The sequence below is a fragment of the Haliotis cracherodii genome, unplaced genomic scaffold (genome assembly GCF_022045235.1).
Source record: "Haliotis cracherodii isolate W230 unplaced genomic scaffold, xgHalCrac1.p SCAF_23, whole genome shotgun sequence".
Taxonomy (NCBI): Eukaryota; Metazoa; Mollusca; class Gastropoda; order Lepetellida; family Haliotidae; genus Haliotis; species Haliotis cracherodii.
This window is the reverse complement of record NW_027266279.1, coordinates 4516115-4528082: the sequence shown is the minus strand read 5'-3', so window position 1 is coordinate 4528082 and position 11968 is coordinate 4516115. Positions and strand designations below refer to the sequence as shown.

Here is an 11968-nt window from a genome sequence, read left to right as displayed (position 1 = left end):
CAGGGTAAGCAATAACCTACCACACCTAAAGTGTGTAATAGAATAGTCGAAAAAGACCACTGGAGTGGTTTATTATTTTACAGAGGGTAATAGAAATGCATTATTCGCAACTGGTTTCAGTGCCAATTTTCCAGTTTCAAAATCAAACATAGCTCATTTCCTGTTTTATGGTGTCAACGTGTATTATGATATATGGCTGCACATGTAATGGTCTATTATTTGATGTGTCAACCACTATGATCATTTAGGTCACTGACAACGTTAGCGAAAGACACCACTGTTCAGTTGATTGAAATATTTTGGCGTTCTCCAGCAAACATGGATACTGATGCATGGATTTGTGGTATTTGTTTATGTTTATGGTGTATAACATTTGGAAATGGGATTCCACTAAACCCACCAAAAGTTAAAAATGTGGCAGACGATACAAAGGCAGTTGATGATGCAATTGATTCAGACAATCTGAGACCGCTGGAAAACGACCAGAATAAGAATAACGTTCTAAAGTTTGAACCTTTAAAAGACATAAGGAAAGATGAGAATCTTTCCTTGGATAAATTGAAACCAGTTGATCATATCGATGCGTTAAAGATGGAACACGATGGACATATCAATAAGGAGTATCATAAAGAACTATTTCTGGGCAATCACGAGCAGTTTGAAAAGGATGGAGAAGACTCCACGGCAAAACTTTTGGATATCTTCTTCAGGTAACAAGCATTACCTCTATAAAAAAAAGTCGGTTGCCATTAGAGTAGGTCTTTCTGTAGGATGCTTTGTTTTGAGTGTTATTGTTGTAGATAGGTAATTGTAAAAATAATTGATTCATCTAGCATCTTGTTTCAATCGGAAGGTGCTCAACAGAGCTGACATGTCATATTAAGTTATGCCATGATTATTCCTTGTAAGTGTGTTTCTGGTTTAACACCACACTCCACAATATTCCAGCTGTACGACAGCTGGTCCAGACAATCCAATGATTGCTTAAAATGAGCAATGATACACACAGTCAGGGTAAGTTGACATGCCATCTACCAAGCCAACGAGTCTTACTACGGATGCTTTTATTCATCTTTACAACCAGCATATGATTCTGGGGACCACTAATAATCTGGATTCTCCACGCGGCCCTTCCGAGTAAACTTCCACCTCATTACTGGTAGAAGTATGACATTTCCTCTGTTCAGAGTATTACCCATAATGGCAAAGCTTTCTCTTCCAGGCACCATCTTTGTGCTTGTACTAATAACAGGACTCTCCTTTACTTGAACATTATAGGAGATGAAGTAACACATCACGGAAATGATATTTTGGATATATATGCATTGTCCATATTTATGTAAATATTGTTGAAGTCAGTGTTCCAAATTAAGCATAAAATTGAAAGCCAAGGAGTCCTTACAATTCTATATACCTCTGATAATAAGAAAATATGAGCTTAATCCTAACATACCCAGTATTGAGCAAAATAACAACTCATAAGGTTGTCTCCCAAAACAACTACATGCCAAAATTACTACACTTGGTTAAAACAACAAACGCAAATTGTCTAGTGATGGAGCGGAATAGTCCAGGAGTAGGGATTAGATGGAGAGAAACAAGCCGAGAGAGATTAAGCTGAGAAGGATCATGTTAAAAGAAGCTGGTTTGTTCTGACAAGTATTTTCATATATTGCAACAACAATATGATATTGCTTAGAATATCTTTGAAAAAGAATACAAATATACATGAACGTGTATTTGATATTAGAGGTTAAATGAGGTGAGTTACCCAATTTTAAAGTAAGTAAAACAAATTCAAAAGTTTGTGAGTGAGTTTGATTTAAGCCGCTTTTAGCAATATTCCAGCAATATCACAACTAATCATTGTCCAAATACAGTGCCATGAACTTGTTATTAGTGTTGGAACTAGGCATCCTTAATATTTTCTCCTAAAGTATTCAAATATTGGGACCCCAAACATTTTAGCTTTTGACATAACGGTTATGACAAGGGTGCCTGTCTTTCATTATTTAAAAAAAAGTAAAATAAAAAGTTATCATTCCATAAATTGTATCTACTTTGTCATCCATTAACTTCTAAGAAATGCCTATCAAACTGAGAATAATTCATAGATAAAAGAATGTTTCTTTTTTGTTGGGTCTGTTAACCAACAAGAAAAAAACCCATACAGGCTGAAATAAACTAAATTTGCAAAAATCACATTGTTTTTGCTGATAGTAAACTTAGTTGTCCTGAAACATTGTTTATGTTGTGACACATATTGCGCAATGCTTGTGTTGCAACATGGCCAAAAGCACATGGATACCACTTGCCGCTTTCACTCCGTGCTACATCTTCCCCATGAAGATCCGGGTTAGAATAGGTCTTCAACAACCAATGCTTGCCATAAAAGGCGACTATGCTTGTTGTGAGAAGCGAGTATCAGGAAGGGGGTTCAGACTTGCTGACTTGGTTCATGCATGTCATCGTATCATACTTGCTAATGGCGTCAGTCACACTGGATTTTCCGGTCCAGACTCGATTATTTACAGACCACCATCATTCAGCTGGATAATTGCTGAGTGCGGCGTTAAACATCTCTAATAATTATATGCAAGCTTTGATTGTCATTTGAGGGATTAATGACGGATTCTAAACCAAAAGCACCTGGCAGGCAAATAAAAGCCCTTGATTGGTCCAAACACATATACTGCTCAAAAGAAATTTAAGAATATAATAACTGTAGTAATGTGAAAGAATCGGGTTCCTTAATTTCTTTTGAGTAGTATATATTCCCTGTTGATGGGAACGCAAGACCTGCAAATATATGTACATCCATTACACGTCTGAAAGGAAAACGTTATGGCACAATGGTGGTATTTACTGTGTCAACATTGCCATCTCACAAGTGTTATTTAGTATGTCTCTCGTGTCATGTATATTGTTGTGCTTTATTTACAGAGTGGATTCTGATAAAGATGGCCACTTGAGTGAGGCCGAGATGGAGGCATGGATTATGCAGAAGATGGACGAACATTTTGATGAAGCTTTGCAGGAAAATGAGGAGATCTTCAAGCATCTGGACCCAGATGGCAACGGTGCGTGTGATAAGAGGAACAAGACAGAGACAATTTGCAGGGGGATGCAGGCTGCTGGGATCATGCAGGGGGATGCAGGCCGCTGGGATCATGTATGGTGTTACATTCCAGGGGGAACTGGCACAACTCGCATCCCATCACATGTTAAAGAATATCTTTTTTGAAATGCGAGGAAATCACCTTCATTGTTAAGAATAACTTTTCTTACACACCTGTGGGTGAGAAACCCATTTGACATAACTGGTATCAAACATATGTTTGAGATCGATTTCCAGGCCCGTGATTGGCTATTCCATGGTGATGATCTGAGGTCAGATGATGACGGACTACTTTCCTGAACGTAGTCATTCATAAGTTGCTCGTGCTTCAGTCAAATGTTCACCAACATATGTGTTGAACCGCAGGACCGTGTAATTAATAATAATATTCACACATACTCATCATCGTCTGAGTGTTTATTATTATCAGTTACATTGTCTGTTTTTATGTCAAAGTTGTGTTTTTTTAAAGTGTAAACACAGCGACATATGTCACTCCTCTTCAACCTTCACTTCGAAATCGAATAAAATCCAAAGTACATTACTCAAACTAATACACTTCAAAGTTTTGAATTCCCTCTTCTGTGACATCCTTTTCTGTCATTTTAGGCAAAGCAAAATTTCTGAAAGTGAATTAGATGCATCGTAAATCTTGCTAAATCACAATTCATGGCGTTATTTACTTTGTGTTTAGAAATATAGATATCAGATATTTACTCGAAGAATTAAATTTCCAAAATAGCATATTAGTGATCACAGGTATCTGTTTTTCATCAAATCACTAATGCAGGTTTTGTCACCAATGCAAATTAGGTGTGGAAATGAACCCTGCTCTGACAGTGAACAAAGCAAAATTCAGATTTTACACTGTGTAGCATTTTTAGAGGTACTTTCGTCTAATTTGATACATTTGCTCGATCGCGTGTTTGAGAATATTCGTGGGAAGAGTATCGTTGCACGAATTATGGAATTTTCACATATATACATTACAATGATGTGGTAAATTCAACAGAAATCGTAAACATGTCCGTCCTGTGTGACACCATGACTGACGCAAAATCATGCACAACGACGGCAGTAGTTATCTTCACTTCTGACTAATTCTCTTGGTTAAATTGAAAAACATAAAATAATTAACAGTACGCAGATTCTCAGAATGTTTCTGATTACTTACATGACACATTAATGTGGCGGAAACCTTTTTGAGGGTCACATTATTTATGCTTAGTAAGCAGTACGTCGGATGACGTCACTCATGGTCGTAGTGTTATGTATTAATGCACTACTGCGATCATGAGAAAAGACAAAATGCATTGATTTGATGCTGAAAAGGTGCGATTTTAGGGTGTGTAAGAAACAGATTACTGCACTCGTGCCTGTCAAATACCATTTATCTTACAACTCGTTCTTACAAAGCGTATCTAACTCCCTTTCACTGGTTAGATACGTTTTTAAACATCTCGTAAGATAAATGGTATCTGACACTCATGTAGTAATCTCTATGTTCGCCTCATTCCTTCAAAAGTGGCTGTGGTAAACTGGAGTCATGTGGAAACCATGTGAAAAAGTGTGTAGTCATGTCATATGTTGATATATGTTGACAATCATGTGATATTCATTGTAAATCATGTAATGCACAAGTCATTCATGTGAAATAATGCTGTCGTTTCATTTTTTGTCAACCATGGGGTCAGAGGTCGGGTAGCCTCAAGCATTCGCTCGTCACACCGAAAACCAGGGTTTGATTCCTGACATGGGTACAATGTGAAACTGCAATATTGCTAAAATCGGCATAAAACCGTACTCACTCACTCAGTCATGGGATTTGGTGTTAATCATGCCTCACAGGTAGTTTGGGTTGTATACTCCCCAGGGAGCTGAGAATGAAATTGAGTGCACACTGATCCTCTGACCTCTTTGAGAATGCTCCTGCGGAAACATAGACCAAAATAAATGGCCTATTATTGTTGTTGTTCTTGCTTTTGTAATTATAATTATTATCATCATCCTATATTGTCATTTATTTACGTGATATGGGTGTTCTTGCAGGGTTGGTACACTGGAAGGAATACTACACACATTTCCTGCTGGCCAAGGGATACGATGACGTCCGGGCCAAGAAACATGTCCAGGACTATGATGAGATCGAACTTGACTCAGATGGTAATAAGGATACTTTATCTGAACCCGTGAGGTCATGTGATCTGTTCTGTCACAGAGAATTCGAAGTCAGTTGGGAGAGAGGCATCTGGATCTGACTTCTATAGTCAAGTTAACTCTCTTGCCTTGGAGGATGACTGTAATCATGATGTGTTTTGAGGGGAGGCTTTCATTGTAAAAGCAGATCAAGGTTAACAAACAAAAGACAAGGGCTCTGCTTAGATTGAAGACATCGTTTGAGTAATATGGGCCCTATATTGTTCAAATTTTGATGTTCATCTGGTTCATGTGCCCTGTCATTGATTGTAGTGGAGATGAGTTTAATGTGATGATATTTCAGCCAAGGAGGAGCTGGTTCGCTACAAGTTCCGCTGGACGGATGCCGACCTTGACCCTGCAGACAACCAGTTGAACAAGACTGAGTTCCTTGGGTTCCGCCACCCTGAACAGAGTGACAAAACCATCAGCACTATGGTCTCCAGCATCATGAACAGTATGGGTAAGTTGTGTTGAACACCCGCTTGGAAGCAGTCTCTAATGTTTTAAAGGCACACATGTGTTTCTACACTTTCATAAAATATCAACTTTCTATGTTTAGATAAATAAAGTATTTCATCACTAACATATCAACTAATTACAAAGTCATATGATTAAAAACATTGTGTGCACATCTGACCTCTTTTACATGGTGTGTTGCAGACACAAATGAAGATGGCTGGTTGTCCCTGTCGGAGTTCATCGCACTGCCCCCTGGTGAAGTGGAAGGAGATGACTTCCGCGAGATGGATATACACTGGCAGGAGGAGCGCAAGGCTGAGTTTAGTGACGCCATCGACCAGGACAAGAATGGCCATGTCACAGCAATGGAACTCAAGGTCAGTGTAGTATTTTCCTCATAAGGAATCTAGCTATCTAACACCCATACCTAAGCGGTAAGTGTCATTTGGATCACAATTGTTTTCACATTCAGTTCTAAGAACAGTTCAGTCGTCTTAGGCACTGAGTTGCATCCCTTAATCACAGCAGAAACCAGTGGTCATGGATTTGAATCCTGGTTTGCCCCAATGATGTTTCAAGGTAATTCCGCACCAGACACATGCTCGTGGGTTCAACAAAGTTGTAAATGTCCTGCATCACTTCGGGCCTTCCTCCCACATTAAGCTGACATGCCATGATTTGACTTGAATACTGTTAAAAGCGATGTTACAAGCAACTCACTCACTGAGAGTGAGAGTCCACTGAAAATCTATTGTCATTTGTCTCACAGAATAAGTCTTTGCAACTTGTGAATTTGCCAGCCTTTTGAGTGCAAGCACATTCTGCATATAAGCACTGTTCTCCTCACTCTGGTGCTGTGATCAACTCATGTTTACACCCTTGGGGATTACGGGTTACAAATGGTCATCAGTAACCTATACTGGTCATACAAGCTGACTTCATTGATCATCTGGACAGACATGGTGACTTGCTCAGTATTTACTGGCTGCTGTCATGTAGCTGGTGTCCCCCGCCGTGATGTTGCTGGAATATTGCTAAAAGCGGTGTAAAACTATACTCACTCACTCATGTAGCTGGAATATTGCTGAATGTGTTGCTAATGAAAAAACAACTATGTTTAACCAAGACTAGGGTAAAGGGTTTTTAACTGGGATATTATCTAGGATAGGGGGTGTTTATGAGGACATCAGGCCGGTGGAGTAGACAGCAATGAATTGTTAAGCTGAGGACCCGGGTTTGATTACCCATGATATAAGTACGATCATCTTCAAATATTCAGTGTATCATATCTCCATGATCTCTGCGGTAAATACCTTGCATCTATTTGCAATGGGAGCCATATTGAAAATCAGATTCAAACCTGTGGACCAAATTCTGGGGTCATCATTGGTGGGAAGACATGTGAAGTTTCTGCTTCAATCGAAACTGAGATGATGTTCACATATATACTGACCATGACATGAGCTCATTGGACTTTCATTTGTATATTTGAAATTAAGCTACATTTGTTTCTAGACGATTCTTGGTGTCCCTGCGTGATGTTGCTTTAGTGGCTTAAAAGCCTACTCAGTTAGGGACCGGTCATTTATTAAAGGGGTGGGTGGGTCAGAGGGAATCAAGGGAGGGTCTCTTGGGGAGGGTCATAACTAATACTAGGAATATTTGGGGAGGGTCAGGAACAAATGGACATTTTCTAAGAAAATATACACTGCTTTTGCAGATGTTTTTTTTCAGGGTTGGATCATGACAAATAGTACAAGGACATGGGGAGGGTCTTCCAAACATATGACAAGCATTTGGGGAAGGCAGTTGTTTTCAGTACATAAGTCATCAAAAACCTCTGACCCTCCCACCCCTGTAAGAAATGACTTGTCCCTTACTATTCACTGATTTACTTGCAGGCGTATCTGGACCCACGGAATCCTGTTCAAGCGCTCATGGAATCAAGGAATCTCATCTCCCTCATGGACGAGGACAAAGACAAAATGGTGTCCAAGGATGAAATGTTGAAACACAAAGACATCTTCATCTCAAGCAAGGTCGTCGACTTCGCCGCCAACGTACATGACGAATTCTGAAAACATGGGGCTACATATGATATTTTTGTAACTATATGAATATGTGTGTGAGTAAGAATGAGTCTGTGTTATATATATATGTGAGAGGAGCTTTTCTGCAATTGGCACACAGTTTAACCTTGACATTTGTTAAGGCTTTGATGGTGGTGCTTATGGTTATTTGATGATAATTTAATGATTCTTTTTTTTGTTAATCAAATTGTCCCAGAAATCAAATTGTTTTGTTTGATGTGCCTTTACAGCAAAGTCGTTTTGAAGTTTTGTATTGTCAAAAGGTCATCTTTAGAATCCTGATTGCACATAGTTATTTTGTGTGCTTTCATCCAATATCAAGCTGACACGTCATGATGCAAATGGAATACTGTTCATGGCGGCGTTAAGCTCTTTTACTCCTAATCAAGCAGTCAGTGTTGAGGCTTCAGATATACCAAACAAATTCATTACTTTGCCTCAATTCCCTTAATATACCAGGAAGTGAAATATATTGTCTCTAGCCCTGCCATTGATCATTGTCTTCTGACTACACAAAGATGAATGACTTGACTTGTATGATAATACAGTATCGTGACTATTGGAAGATAAAACAGTGGGTTTTCATTTTGGGAGGTATTTTGAAGTACATGTACTTTATTCATAGCAATTTCATTTAGTACCTCAGCAATTGTCAGCACGATACATTGATCATTTTATCTAGTACTGGCACTGGTTGTGACCATGGCTCTTGTAGTTGATAATTGTTGTGTTACAAGCCCCGTGTTTGATACTAACAGTATAATTGACCTGATGAGGTATTTACCCTGTCTTTTAGAGTGTGTGTTGTAAGAGCCTTCGAGGTTTTTCATTCTTGAAATCCATGCAACCCAAAACACCTGTATTATCTCCAGTCTCATTAAATCTGATCTTTTGCTTCTGTTGAGAAAGTACAGGGTGTATAAAATATCCACAAGATGATAGTGTGGTATTTTGCTTGTCCCAATGACAATTGTTTTCAAGATTGTTTGTGAGTTCTGTCTCCCATTCTCCAAGAAAGAAACAATGGGATACAGTGTTTGGAGTGACGAGTATTTACTTCTGTACTTGCCGCCATGTTACATGAGAGGGAGCAATCATTGCTTCCCTGCTGGGAGCATTAAGTTACATTGATAACATAAGATTACATTGATAACATCTTTTATGAGCACTATGCCTTGATAGTTTTATTACAACAAATATATCTCACCAACATTCATTCATATAGACCTGGAATATGTCTAAAGTTGTGACAGCTAGCAGACAAGGCAAACAAACCAAGTTACTTCCCTTTACCCAATGCATTGGGATAACGATCTTTCAGCTCAATGATACTTATGCAAGATAAGCAAGTTACAAAAGTGTTTATCTCAGCAGGATAATAATTGCCTACTGCTAAACCAAGCGGGGGGCCCGGGTGGCCCAGTCATTTAAGGTACCACGAATTACAAGCATGTTTGTCATCATTCTGTTATTGTTATTTTGAACGTTTTGTTGTCTACATTCCATCTCATAAATTTTGCATGTGATGTTAAGGTATCTGTGCTCTAAGTTCACAATATGTAGCCCTGTTCACAATATGTTCGAAAGTTTGTGAAATTTGTATTTATCATTACTTACTTGAGTGGGTCATAATTAACTTATTTCATTTCCAGGTGGACTATCTGTATGCAATTTGGTTTTCAACAAAGTAAACATCCTTTGTTGTCACACAAAAAAAACAACTGTATATTTTAAACAATTTTGTTGATTTATTTTTTTAGAATGTGTTATGTTCATTATCAAAACACCCTATATGAGGCATGAAATATGAGTGCTTGTGCAGAAGAAATCTGAAATTGGTAATCCAGGCCAAACTGTTTAGTGTCGAGGGAGACATCGTGTTCTGAGAAGCTTGTTTTGAAGCATTATCAGTATGTTCAGTGTATGAATAGTTTATGGAAAGTGTGTGCATATTATGGAAGTAAGATAATGAAGATGAGCAACAGTAGATCGAAATGCTAAATGAAAGAAAACCATGTTTTCAGAAATTTCTCGATATATTTCTTTAGCTGCGCAATATGAAAAAGCTGTGCTCAAATTTCTCTTCCAATATCAGATACGAGTGACCAAGGAATTGTTGTTGTCATTGGAAATGTTCTGAGAAATTAGATAAAAATAGTTATTGGCGGTGCATCTGAGAACTTGTGAAATCCACAACTCAGCAGGTATTTATGACAAGCCTTCATTATGTTTCCATGGAAATACACATCACTTACTTATTTCTATATGTAAAAAGCAATCATATCCTACAGAACAGAAAGTTTCTTTGATTCTCCTTTCAACTGCTTACTCTGCTACTTGCAACCACAGGGAGGGACATTCAGTGTACTTATAAATACTTTTCTTTAGGTATTGATGGCATGTGTTGATATTTCGGGATATATGAAAAATATAAAAGGGATGGTGTTTAACATTTTTCTAGGTGTATATTTTTTCCCCAGGAATTGATGTTGAAGTACACACATTTGGGTGATCTATATTTGTGAAAGTGTACTTTTATGGTTTCTGTGCTTGTGAGTAATTATCCTTACTAATGGTGTTGAAGTACATATTTTGTAAAAAGTGTTTTATTTATAATGGACATCCTGCTGTGCTTATAATGTAAATAAATGATTCACATTTGGTCTGGCAATATTGTCGTTATACTGAGCAGATTGGAAATGTGACAACATTTGTCTCCTGATAAAATAACTGTTGTTCATGCCATTCGGGCATCATGTCATGCTATAGATACCCGACATCATCAGGAGACCTGGACTGCAAGAAATAAGTTTCAAAACACAACCCCACTTATCCTTCTGATAGAAAATCCCTCAAGAAGACATGCTTGGGGTACTGGGGACCTATTCTGATGGAGAATCCCTCAAGGAGACATGCATGGGGTACTGGGGACCTATTCTGATGGAGAATCCCTCAAGAAGACATGCATGGGGTACTGGGGACCTATTCTGATGGAGAATCCCTCAAGAAGACATGCATGAGGTACAGGGGACCTATTCTGATGGAAAATCCATCAAGGAGATATGCATGGGGTACTGGGGACCTATTCTGATGGAGAATCCCTCAAGAAGACATGCATGAGGTACTGGGGACGTATTCTGATGGAGAATCCCTCAAGAAGACATGCTTGGGGTACTGGGGACCTATTCTGATGGAGAATCCCTCAAGAAGACATGCATGAGGTACTGGGGACCTATTCTGATGGAGAATCCCTCAAGGAGACATGCTTGGGGACCTATTCTGATGGAGAATCCCTCAAGAAGACATGCTTGGGGTACTGGGGACCTATTCTGATGGAAAATCCCTCAAGGAGACATGCATGGGGTACTGGGGATCTTTTCTGATGGAGAATCCCTCAAGAAGACATGCATGGGGTACTGGGGACCTATTCTGATGGAGAATACCTCAAGAAGACATGCATGGGGTACTGCGGACCTATTCTGATGGAGAATCCCTCAAGGAGACATGCTTGGGGACCTATTCTGATGGAGAATCCCTCAAGAAGACATGCATGAGGTACAGGGGACCTATTCTGATGGAAAATCCATCAAGGAGATATGCATGGGGTACTGGGGACCTATTCTGATGGAGAATCCCTCAAGAAGACATGCATGAGGTACTGGGGACGTATTCTGATGGAGAATCCCTCAAGAAGACATGCTTGGGGTACTGGGGACCTATTCTGATGGAGAATCCCTCAAGAAGACATGCATGAGGTACTGGGGACCTATTCTGATGGAGAATCCCTCAAGGAGACATGCTTGGGGACCTATTCTGATGGAGAATCCCTCAAGAAGACATGCTTGGGGTACTGGGGACCTATTCTGATGGAAAATCCCTCAAGGAGACATGCATGGGGTACTGGGGATCTTTTCTGATGGAGAATCCCTCAAGAAGACATGCATGGGGTACTGGGGACCTATTCTGATGGAGAATACCTCAAGAAGACATGCATGGGGTACTGCGGACCTATTCTGATGGAGAATCCCTCAAGGAGACATGCTTGGGGACCTATTCTGATGGAGAATCCCTCAAGAAGACATGCTTGGGGTACTGGGGACCT

The 11968-nt window shown here is 39.3% G+C and overlaps 1 protein-coding gene across 1 annotated transcript; it reads left to right on the top strand.

The window, feature by feature from the left end:
• The first annotated feature begins 121 nt into the window (after nucleotides 1-121).
• On the top strand, nucleotides 122-10526 carry LOC139471663 (45 kDa calcium-binding protein-like). The gene is made up of 6 exons (XM_071254107.1): nucleotides 122-710; nucleotides 2944-3080; nucleotides 5168-5281; nucleotides 5619-5777; nucleotides 5978-6153; nucleotides 7678-10526. The coding sequence occupies exons 1-6, from the start codon at nucleotides 319-321 to the stop codon at nucleotides 7852-7854; spliced, it is 1155 nt and encodes a 384-aa protein (XP_071110208.1). The 5' UTR covers nucleotides 122-318; the 3' UTR covers nucleotides 7855-10526.
• The last annotated feature ends 1442 nt before the right edge of the window (nucleotides 10527-11968 follow it).

What these genes read in the sequence shown, in the direction of transcription:
- LOC139471663 (XM_071254107.1), top strand. Translation starts at nt 319, where the DNA reads ATGGATACTGATGCATGGATTTGTGGTATTTGTTTATGTTTATGGTGT. An exon ending in GATCGAACTTGACTCAGATG is followed by an intron (nt 5,282 to 5,618) that starts GTAATAAGGATA and finishes ATGATATTTCAG; the next exon opens with CCAAGGAGGAGCTGGTTCGC. An exon ending in CAGCATCATGAACAGTATGG is followed by an intron (nt 5,778 to 5,977) that starts GTAAGTTGTGTT and finishes GGTGTGTTGCAG; the next exon opens with ACACAAATGAAGATGGCTGG.